A 12,495-nucleotide genomic window follows, 5' to 3' on the forward strand; every position below is an offset into this window, starting at 1 on the left:
TTGTTTTAAACCGAAAAATCAGAAATCGTTAATTTTCTTGATATGAAGAGAAGATAAGTGGGAAAATCACAGGATAATTCACAAAGATTATCATTTATGTGAGACGTTTTCTTTCGCGTCTTTAATGGACTACAAAAAGTTTTCCATAATTATATAAAGCATTTAAAAACGTTACATTTACTTGGCTGGTATGTGACTGGCTGTAATTTCCTTGTCGGAAATTCAGGCCCATTGACATAATTCGGCATTTGCTTTCGTTTGTCTTCCATGTCTATGATCGCCCTGCGAGGTGGTCTCTCAGTTGGCAGCGAGAGGTGTGGAGGAGGCAGTGCAGTAGCTTGACTTCTTCATACTACTGCGGGACTAACAGCGTACACCAGGCTAAGAGGACAGAGGTGGAGCTCACTGTGCCCACCCGCAGCAATGGGCATCACTGTGGACTTGAAAACGATGTATCCATATCCCTTCGAGCACGTGGTGAACAGCTACCTGAACAAGGTACAGAATAAAAGGGGCGTGCCAGTGTCTGAGACACAGCGGAAGAGACAGGGTCGTAAGAGCTAGTGTAGGTAGTAGGGGCAGATGGAGAAGGAAAGAATAGCACTGGAGTGAAAGAAGGGAACACCCAGTATGGTGACTTTTGAAGGAAGAAGAACAGAAATTAAAACTAAGGGCGCAATGGTGGAAATGAATGTTAAATGAAGGGATCCGCAGGGACAGTTTAGAACGAGTTTAATTGAACAACAGCGATACCAGAGGGGGCAGTAGGCAGTCTGAGGGGCGGGGAGGTTGAAAAGGGAAACCAGGCGATGGTGGGAAAGTATTCTTGGAACCCAAAAATATGGTGATCAAGGTGTGGCAGTGGAAAGGGTATGGAGTTACGAGGGGCAGAGTCTGACGCTCAACTTATACATGTAAAAAAAAACAACAATTCAAGCAATACTAATAATAATGCTAAGCTAACCCTGGTGGTAATGCCCATGCTGGAGAGATTTGTGTCACAGTTCTGACTCATAAAGAAGCCTCGATGATTACTGTGCCTGCTGCAAAGCACATTGTGTAACATGCAGCTCACAGATGTGGGTTATAACCAGGGCTCAAGTCTGGGTACCACGCGGGGGGACGGCGTCCTCCACTTATTTTACCAGGGGGACGCCGTCCCCCCTGCCAAACAGCTGGACTTCACTCTGTGGCCTCTCTGGGACGAGGAGCTCGGCACCTTTCGTGACGTCACTTCCTGTCGTGACTTCACTTCTGGTGACAGCGTCCCCCCACTTCTTTTTTTTTTATGAACGGTGATGGATCAAACCCAGACCTTTTGACTGGGTGTGAGTGTTTGATTGGTTCAGATGCTCCGTCCATCACCACCCCCTTTTGTACCGCTTTTGGCCGCCATAAGTGTGGCAGGGTATGCTCAGACATGAGTCCCTTGCTCTCTTTGCCACTGGATTCAAGCAAGCCGGGCTGAAGACGGCTGGAATGCCAGAAACCGGTCCTCGGAAGCTTGTTTCCGGTCCAGGGAAGGCATGGCAGTTCGGGCTGGACTGTTCCCATGAGGCACAGGGTCAGACTGATTTGCATATAGCCATGTCTGAACTGGGGTGGCAGAGTGGGCTAAAGAACGGTGATGGATCAAACCCAGATCTTTTGACTGGGTGTGAGTGTTTGATTGGTTCAGATGCTCCGTCCATCACCACCCCCTTTTGTACCGCTGGTTATAACCAAGGCACACGTCCTTAAAAAAAGAAGTGGGGGGACACTGACGTCACGACAGGAAGTGACTTCACGAAAGGTGGCTTGCACCATCAGACTCATTGCCTCCACTCGCTCACCCCTTAGATGCGATTGCATCAGAGAAGCCAGCGCGTGGCAGCATTCTGAATGGGCTCCGATCTCACCCCAGAGATGCCAAAGAGTGAATATGTGGCTCCATTTGCTCCAGTTATCGAGCTCCCGGTAAAATAAGTGGGGGGACGCCGTCCACCCGCGTGGTACCCCGACTCGAGCCCTGGTTATAACTTTTGACAAGGAGGGCCTATTGTTTCTTGCAGGTCACGTGTTTCAGTCCTTCTAACATAGTTCAATGAGCTATGGTCCAGCACCAAGGAGCTGCATGAAAACTGCAATGCATGGTTTAGAACCTTATTGATTTTTTTCTCAATATGTCATTATTTTAAGGTTGCTAAAAATGGTTCCTTTGGGTTGTAATACATTCTTATTGGCACACACAACCCCCAACCACTGGGTTATGCTTTTAATCCTAAAAGTGATAGAAACAGTATGTAAGAACTGAATGGTAATAAAAACTTGTTTTATTTTTAATTAAGTGCTTCTTTCCACAGATTTTACATTTTAAAAGAGTTGTATTTACTGGATGTTCATGCCAGCCGATTTTGTTATATTTATCGACCTGGTAGGATAAAAAGTATGCGATGGCCCATACTAGGCCATAACCTTTGTCTGTAGCAAGTGCTTAAGTCACTGAATCAAAATGTGATGTGTCGAGCTCAGCAAAAACTAACGGGTGCAGCGAGGTCACAGGAAGGGGCAACAGGGGAAGCCGAATTAACCAACATACAAGCTGAATGGTACAGTAGGGAAGAGAAGAGGGAACAGTAGGGATACCGAATGGGAAGTCTGGAAAACTGAAAGGAACGACAGTGAGAATAAAAATATTTGTACTTCCTTTTAATGATGTCCGAGACTAACACGCATGTGACGATTCTCCACTTACTCAAATTCAGGACTTGGATTGTGTTTTAAAAAAAATCCTAGTTCTATAGCATGATCTCGCATGATCATGTAACAACACATTGTTTTTAGTGTTCATCAATTTATATTACCTCTGTTCTGTTGCCTGGAAATATGAACACCAGAGAAACGCCAAAGTGTAATATTTTACTACCCTTCATAATTATACAACTTTACATTCAAACAAATAACAATACACTGGTCTCTTAAAACTCACGGTGAAACAGAATGGAATAAAAAACAAGTCACATTTAGTTTGTCAAGGAAACGCATAATAATGGATTAATTCAAGTGACATAATGAAATATAAGGGGTACATTTTATAAGTTTACTATTAAACGGTTACATGCTTGGGCTGAGATTAAATTCGTTTTAAAAATAACCACTTATAAAAATTAAAAAGTATCTTTTTGGTTTACATAAGGCTTCCCGGTAATATGCTCTTCAAGTTTCAAAAAGCACTCGGCTGTTCTTCAGAAACACTGGCCACATTTCTTCTGCATTATGTGGCTTGGCTTCTGCTTTTTAAGCCGAGGGTCAGTTTCAGGCCCTGCACACATGACTTGATGCCAACGGTTGGTCTTCTGTAACTGCCTTTCGCAACTTCCTTCAAAATTGATGTGTTTAGGGTGAGGGTCTGTGCGCCCTCTTGGTTGTTTCTTGGAAAAACGAACTTTTGCATCTGTGTGAGTGAGACACACTAAAGAATACTGCATGTACTTGAACATCTACCACGTCAGTCCGAAATGTTGTCTAGACTTGGCATAAGGCCTTTGGGGGCTATTCTCTGTTGTCCCCTTGTTCAAAAACTTTAGACAATAAATTATGGGTTGATTATATTAACTTATCTCTCTGTGTTTTTGTCCTCTGAAGTGCTGGAGAGTGTTTTAGACATAACAGAAGAAAGATTCAGTCTGAGATACACTGTATGCACTGACTTACATCAGGGTAAACATAGCTACAAAGTTATGCGGCTCAACGCATTCAAAGTAATGTTGCAATAAGTCAGGGGGTGGGCTTGTTGCCAAGAACCAGAAGGCCTAGTAAGTGTTCAGGGGAGACACTTTGTTGCATCCAGTAACTGAATTTACTCTGGGATGTGGTGTGGTTTGAAGAATAAGGTCTTGGGCTCTCTGGTGAAATAGAGGGAGGAAGGTGTCTTTGAGACTCGAATGATATGGAGGTCTTATCAGCAGAGATCAATCCCGAAAGGTATGTTGCCTTGTGCTATTATTTCCGCACATACTGGTTTCCAGTCTGGCAAAGAGGCTGCACCTGTGAGTTTTACAAAACCCTCTGGATGTCTGATGGGAGGAAGTCTAGTTCAGCATTTAACAAGTTGATACAGGAAAGGACAGGGAGCCAATACAGTTAATGGTGTTTAAGCCCCACCCCCTGCAGCACAAACCCTTTGGCTGCCACTTTACAGCAGCATGCACCACCACAGTCGTGATCTGTTAAAGAAATGGATGTATGAATGAGGATTGTGTCTCACCAAGGCAAGACTTGTAGCAATAGTATTTCATTGTTCAAAAGTGTATGTGAATAATTAGTGTAAGGTCTTTAATATAAGGACGAGTGCGCTAATGAAGTGCTGTGAGCTCAGACAGAATTACTGACAGTGGTTCCAGTATTAAAATGTGTTCACGTTTGCCAGATTTAACAATTTGAGTCTTCTTATAAGGCTTCCAAATTGCTCCATGATTACATGCAAATACACGCAGAAGCCTGATGTAAGATAGTTGATAATTTTCCTTCAAAATAATAAGTATATATAAAAAAATTGGCAGCTTTGAAAAAGAGTTCTGCTAAATTGCTGTGTAGCTTGAGATATAGTTTCTCCAATGACATTGTTTAGTAAACATTCTTTTTCATTAATAAGCAATGTCAAAATAAATTATGGTTCCAATTTTCAAAGAAAGTTACAAAAGTACACCTGTAAGTCTAGTGCAGAATTACAAATTTCAGGACTTCACAAGAGTTTACAGAAGTAGGCCTGGAAACCGTACTTATAGCAAACATTTATGAAGAAGTGATTCTAATGGAAGTATTGGGTAGAATCCACAGGATAATGCAGCTCAATATTGGCCTACTTTTTGAACGTACTGCTGTGCCTTATGTAGTGGGCCATACCCATATACCCACAATGGCAGATTTAGATAAAGGGAGAGTTGAGCAGACTGTGTATTATGTAAGTAGAATCTTTTCAAATAAGATAAGTCTCCGATACTCAGTGATGCAGTTAGGCTTATATATTACACTGTGAACATAATAGAAGGCACGATGTCTCTGATCTGACAGGAGGAATGCATTGTTGATTATTAGATATGCTGCTTTGGCAATCTTCATCCCAGCTGATGACAGGATGATGTCTTCTTCATGCAGTACAGCCTTCAGGGATTACAGTTGAATCATCAGGTCAGAAGACAAGTATACTAGGTAGACTGTTTTGATGCTTTGTGTTGTTTGATCATTTTGAGGATGTTAGGCGTGGAGGTATGTTTGTCAGATCACATCTTCCTTGTCTCTCATGTTTTTGAAGTTATTGATGGGTAAACATTTCTTCTTCAACAGAGTGAATGGGCGACACAATGCGTTATTGATGCAGTTGGTGCAGCACTTGATGGCTTTGAGAAGTGCTTTTTTGTGTTGGGGGGGGGGGTGGGGTCTCTGTTATCAAATGTTTTGTAGTAGTTTTACCGTTGATGAGTTCCTGGGTTTATAATGGTGTAGAGTCAAGTCAAAAGTCATGTAGATGGTTTGGCTTTTGCTTAGCAGTGGCTCAACAGGATCTTATCCTCTGTAGTGAGAAAGGGGTCGTCAGTGTTTTGTAGCAGGGTTTTGATGTGCGTGCTAGGATAGAAGAAGTTAACATAGCAGTTGCGTCTCCATGGAGAAGACCTTGAAGGAATGTCCTGATTGTTCAGCTAATTATCTTTTTGGCTGTGGGTTAGTTTCAATATATTGTGGTAGTATTGGGAATATTTAGTTCTAGTGTGTTGTATGTTTTTGGGGTGTATAATCTTATGTCTAGCTCCTATTGTCCCAAGTGATATTCTGACATGACCATCAATAAACAAAAAAATGATAGATGGAATGCTTGTTTTTATCTCTAATTCAAAGAGGAGAGTGTCTACAAGGGATTTCACTTGTTCTAAATATATTCTATTATTTCAATTGATTCTGAGTCAGTCATATATAATCAGACTCTAAAGTGTCACAAAAGACAACCACAATAAATACACTTTTAAAAGGACAGAAAGCAAAGCACACGGAAAAACCTGTTTGTATAAAATGAATTTATCTGATTTAAGTATCTTGAATTTGAGAAGGGTACATTGGAACATAGTGGATATCAGCAAATAATGTTATGAACAGATGTACAAATACATTTAGACATACAAATCATAACCTACATCAGCTCCTGGAAAAAATAGTAAGCAAATATTAACTTAATATAGATAAATATTTCTAAAGAAACTGGAGGTTTTATTGGAGTTGACGGGACTGTCGACGTTTCGGTCTGTGTGGCGTCAGTCCATTAGACCATCCTCAGGACGATTGTTTTTTTGCAAGATATAGAACCTTCTATTGGGTTCCTAAGGAAATAATAAATGACCTTGAGTCGGGGTGGCAGTTTAAAAGCCACGTTCAAATCACTTGTGGTATATAGCAACCAGTGGACATTTCTGATAAAGCCAACAGCGATTCTTGCTTTATTCTTCAAAGAAACGATAAAGCCAAGTTTAGTTTAGTAACGTAGTTTGAAGTAGAATCTGGCGAGAAAACGTCCAGGCATTAGGAGGAACAGCATCTGGCGGCGGGAAGGTGTCCAGGTGTCATACACCGTTGGCTTTATCAGAAATGTCCATTGGTTGCTATATACCATTTACCATATACTATTTTTTCAGGAGCTGATGTAGGTTATGATTTGTATGTCTAAATTTATTTGTACATCTGCTCATATTGTTATTTGCTGATATCCACTTTGTTCCAATGCACCCTTCTCAAATTCAAGATACTTAAATCAGATAAATTCATTTTATACGAACAGGTTTTTCCGTGTGCTTTGCTTTCTGTCCTTTTAAAAGTGTATTTATTGTGGTTGTCTTTTGTGACACTTTAGAGTCTGATTATATATGACTGACTCAGAAACAATCGAAATAATAGAATATATTTAGAACAAGTGAAATGTCTTGTAGACACTCTCCTCTTTGAATTATTCATTGCCCAAGCCTACAAGGGTATATTGGAGAAGTGTGGCTCACTGGTTAGAGCGGCAGACTCTGAAGCAGAGATCAGGCGCGGGACCAGGGTTCAAGTCCCGACGTGGCAGGGTCTTGGGCTCAATGTCCGCGGACTCGATAATTCTCGCATCAGCGCCTACTCTAATCATGGGTCCCACGCTGCAACTCTGGGCAATAGCTTGCTTAATCTCCACAACGGCCCCTACAACACTGGGATGCCTGGCTTCACCTTGGGGGTGCCCAGGAGAGGCATCTCACAGGGAGAGCCAGGAAGGGTTCCACAGCGTTATACAGCGCCGGGACGCCCCGTTGGGGCACCTGTGCGCTTTACAAAATACACTACATTTACATTACATTGGGTCTTCCGATTTCTATAAATGTTTTAATCTCTGACACTGGTGGTCGCTTGGGAACACATTCCATTGACTTGAATGACACAAGGTGTTGGGCACCTTTTGTAACAGTCACTGTCCATTGAGATGTAGGATGGCTTTACTTGTGTGGGCATTAAATAATCTACATGATAATTGTAGTGCCCATCTGCGAGGTTGGCGACAGTGTTGTCCTTAAGAATAGATGAAGCCCTAAAGGCAAGATTCAAAACTGTATTTTAAAATACAATCAGTAAGTTAAAATTGACTCAAAAAGAAAGTTTGAGATTAGTCTTTAAAAAAATAAAGTTTCATGAAATATTAAAGTTCAATACAGTAAAGTAAAAAAAAAGCCATCTCAATAGTTTCAGTCAAAGGATACCGAATTCTTCTTCCAGATTTCAACATGTCGTTAGAAAATACTCCATACACATTTAGGTGTGTGCGTTGTCCATTGGCAAATATAAACACATGAGGAATATTGTAAAACCTCAGACATTACATTTTGACTCCTGTTGATAAGCACATACAATTTTAGATGGAAAACAATTCCCACGCATCTCCAAGTGAACGGGTACACTTTCTGTGAGTAGTATCATTGCATCTTGTGACCGTTTGCCGAACATGTTATAAGGTAGTTACATCAGAGATTCATCACAGAAGTCTGTTCATCTTGGGCAGTTGGATATGATGTGTGATTTGTAATGACTGTCAGTGTAGATTTGAGAGATGCTGGCATATGTTATATTACATTTTGCACAGTTCAGTCTGTTTCATTTTTAGGGGTAAATTGCCGATTTGCATCATGTGACTGATTTCTGTTGAGGAGCTGCTCTAGGAGCTAGGTTTTCGGCGGGGGAAGCTGAGATCCACCCTCTGATCTTGGCTTCTCCACTTGATCAAGAACCCCGAACAAACCCTTTTTATCGCCCTTGACTTCTGATACTGTATCTACCAAAGGCAAACTCCCAGCATTAAGCACTACTTAATAAAACAAAAAAAACTACACTGGCAATGTGTTATTGGATCACAGAAAAGTCCATAATCAAACCTTAAGTGGCCTTGAAACAGTGTTTGTAATTCTATTTACACTTTAATCCTCTTACTGCAGTTAAATTCCGCTCAGTACCCCTGGAGCCGCTACTCTAAGTGGAATGAAAGCTGAGCTTCTTTGATTGTCGGTTACTGTTTCCACTCCAGTCCCAGACATTTCTTTATGTGAACTGATGAAGATCAGGCATGCCTTGGCTTAGACAGTTGCCAAGGAGAAATGTACTGAGTGCCAATTAAGAGCAAGGAGACTTTGACTGCCTTAGTCCTGCTGCTGTCTCGCTGAAACCCCATCCTCTGCCCGTGGTTCATCCGAGTGTCTGTGACAAACAGCGCCCATTCATGTTACCAGCTTTACTTGTTGCCTGTTAAATAATGACACATTTGTTTTTATCTGTATGTCCAGTAAGGATCCAAACCTATCTAGTTTACTCCTGTTGCAATAGGTAGGTTTATGTTCTTCTGTGACCTGACAAAAAAATGTCCTCTTTTGCATGTGTCACTTTCCCAAACGAGTAAGATGGATATTATATATCCCAGTGTCAGCCGGCACTGGGTAGCTAAAGTTACTTCACCGTTTCTATAGGAAATGCATTTTTTGTGCTGCTTATGACATTGGCAGCGTTTGACAAATCTGCACAAAATCTTCCCAAAAAGTGTTCTTTTTTGCCTCGTTTGTGCTTGGGAAGTTTCAGGGTGATCGGTCAAGCACTGGCTGAGGAAAAAATGTGGGTCCCAAAATACAAAATCCCCATGCATTTTCTGTAGACGCTACAGCAAAAACTGCTGAACTGAATTACATCAGTTATGTCATCAGTGATGCCATTTGAGATGTCAGTTTTTTTCAGTGAGAAACTGTACAAATATTTGTGCGGTTTTTGTTAATAATTATTCTTGGATATGAATTCCGTGGATTTTTTTGACAAGGAGTCTAATTCCCCATTGAGAAAACATATGGTTGAATGGATTTTGTTGAAGGACTAAGAAAGATGACCATTTCCAAATTTTAGTTGAGGGGTATGCTTGTTAGTAGTTTGTATAAAATATATTTTCGTGTATTTCTGCAGATTAAAAGCAGTGTTTTTCTTGAAAATGTTTGTTCTCTTGAGTGAGCCTTAGTCATATGTGGCCAGTAGCTATTGTTTTGTGGGTTTGATATTAGTACTTCCGTGGGGGTACATTCATTTCACAGTATATACTGATATTTGTTTTGTAAAGAGGACATGGAAACCATGCTACAGGTGGGTTTTATCTGTGCAGTTGTAGTTCCTATGGGTGCACCATGCCCAGCGGGTATTGATGGTCAACGGAGAGACTACTTACTGGGGTGGGGAGGAATATTGGTGGGCAGAGAATGAAAGTGATATTACTGCAGAAGATTATAGGTACAAATTTGGGCCTTATTGCACCAGCACAAAATGAACACAAAATTCTCATCATTTTTTCTTCGCACCTTTTGAAGGAAAAACATTGTGTAGGGAAAAAGAAGGCTTAAACACTGCAGGCAGAGTTTTGCAGATTGAACGGGGAAAGCATGCCACATTACTGTGTTACCGGTCATTCTGACCCGAGAAACTCGTAATAGAGAATTATTATCTCCCTGGGAAATACTGCACCGTGCGAAATCGGTGTTTGCTGGGTGTGGTATTACCTTCCTACTGGGCACTACCAATGAGGCCCATTGTAATTTATTCCTGCTGCAGTTAGTACCAAAGAAACATTCTAAATCCCTCCTTGTTAAAACAGATAATTCCACCCACACCCAGCAGCCATACACAGAATGATTAGGGTTGTTTTTACAGAGAGGAAAGGGACCAGGGATACAGAAGTAAAGACTGCCTTTTGCTGATCTGCAGTGCATTTGTTTGGATTCAAATCTTTCTTTCTTTTAGAATTTATTCCTGTCTACTGAAATAATTGAACACACCTTCTGTTATCTGTGTATGCATTCTGTATCCTCATTACGCAATGTTGAAGTGATTCCTCTATTTACATCTTGCTAGGGCTGAATTTTAGAAACAAGCATTGGCAAAGCCAACAGGTCTCGGCTCTGCGAGAGCTTTTGGTACAGGTTATTTTAGCTGTGTTGTACAACACTGTGGTTGTAGAGTATGTTTCAAATTTTATTCCAAATTGGTGTGAAACAGCCATACTTCTTTTGTTATTTATTAATGTGTGAGGGATTATATGAGCTTTGAATTAAAATGTGAAATGGAAGGGAAGTAGCAACAGGAACAGCTTGTACAAAAATGACACCAAAGCGCGCACACTGTTGTTTCACGGTCATAACCAATCATAACTTGTACAGTACATGGTTGTAAATGAAAAAAGAATTCAATATCATCTACGCCCACTTTGGACTTTATCAGGGATTGCAGTGAAACAGCAGAGTGTGTGCTTCGGTGTAATTTTTAGGTCTTGCCTATGCAGCGATTGTGCTGTTTCTCCGAGACGATGTATTTATGATATGGCACAGTGTTTATGAACACCATATGGCCATCAATCTCCAGCAATTTTCAAAACGCAACATACACTTGAATTCAATGTGTTCGAGTATTTATCTTGTGTTTTTTTATATACTTAAAAAAAGGTATATTTATTTTATATCAGTCTCTTTGTCTGCAGTCCAAAATACATTACAAATATAAACAACATATAGTACAATATACAGACAATTCATGACACTACATAGACCTAAACAATCGTTGTGAAAGAAATTTCACAACAATTCTAATAGCTTCAAGCAATATTTTTGAAATTGTACAATCAGTGTGTTACCCCTCTGGGGACAGAGATGTATTCTCTATTTGACCCAACTATTTATGTTCAGATCACGTGAACAGCTCCCAGGTATCAACACATGATAAACTTAATTTAAATGTAGAGGGGGTTCCTAGTCTTCTTCCCCAGAATAAATGCCAACGTGTTTCGACCTCTATCTTTGTGGGGTGTACATGAACTATTATTACAAGGTCATCGTCAGGGCGCTACATTCATTTGTAAGCATCTCTTGAAAAATCTCACATAGATCACACGAAGCCGAACAATTTTTTGTGCAATTTAAAATATACTTTTCAATGACAAGTGTTTTTTCTGCAGTCGAAGAAAGAAAAGCCCACCCGGTTCAAAAAGATGCCAGGGGCTAAAAATATCAAGTCCCACTGGTGTAGAGCTAACCTTTATTTAGGATATGGGCATTAAGCTCCACCCATGCTCCGCTCAGCTTTACAATTGGCTTCTTTTCCTGTGTTTTATAAACAATGGCTTAGTAGTCCCTCCTTAGTACCTCCCTCTCTCCTGTTACCTCCCATAAGGGCAGCCCTCTTACATGTGCTTTACTTTGTAGCTTTCATTAGCAGGTAGGGAGAACTATTTACTTAATGTCTTGCAGGAGCAGGCACAACATACTGTGCTGAGCATAGCAATCGCGGCCGATTTTATATCCAGCCCGACTCAGCACTGCGCCCCCCCCCCCTCAGATTTTAAATAATCATGTTTTTATTCATGCTCCTTACACTCCCACTCCATGGCCTGTTTGTATATTTTTTTTTAAGCAGCGCGGCACCAGCTCTTTAGCAATGGCGGTTGCGCTTCTTTATTTTGTTTTGCGCAGCTCTCCAAACGTAAAAAAAAACAATTGTTTCATGCATGCCTTAACAAATGGTGGCCATGCGCCTTTCTTTTACTTTGCGCGCCTCGCCAAACTATCAAAAATATATACATGTATATTTATTTAATGCTGTAATCCGCGTTTGATCTTCAAAAATACCAGCCGTGTGCCTTTCTTTTCTTTCACGCAGCGGTTTGTCCAAATCTTATGTGGCCGGCTAAGTGCGGATGAGCATTGAGTAGTCTAGTGTTTCTCCTACTCCCGCCCCACATGACCTCTGTGTGGAAAGGGGGCCATCCTTGCCATGACGCTTCTGCAGGTCATATTGTAGCTCAGTCATGCAGCAATTTCATTAGATTATGAGTGACATCTTTTCTCTTTCATACCACAGCTCCATAATGTTTGACCACAGGCATGCTAGATTAGGAAACATCCCCTCAGTATCCAATAGTATCCAATAGCAGTG

The 12,495-nt window shown here is 40.9% G+C and overlaps 1 protein-coding gene across 1 annotated transcript in view; it reads left to right on the forward strand.

Annotated features, from left to right (window-relative positions):
- The first annotated feature begins 260 nt into the window (after window positions 1-260).
- The window catches only part of PRELID2 (PRELI domain containing 2), a 243,520-nt gene continuing 231,285 nt past the window's right edge, over window positions 261-12,495 (forward strand). Inside the window, exon 1 of the mRNA XM_078653051.1 lies at window positions 261-498. Coding sequence (XP_078509177.1) covers window positions 424-498 — 75 coding nt within the window. The 5' untranslated portion in view covers window positions 261-423. The remainder of the gene's footprint in view (window positions 499-12,495) is intronic.

This window comes from Lissotriton helveticus, chromosome 7 (genome assembly GCF_964261635.1).
Source record: "Lissotriton helveticus chromosome 7, aLisHel1.1, whole genome shotgun sequence".
Taxonomy (NCBI): Eukaryota; Metazoa; Chordata; class Amphibia; order Caudata; family Salamandridae; genus Lissotriton; species Lissotriton helveticus.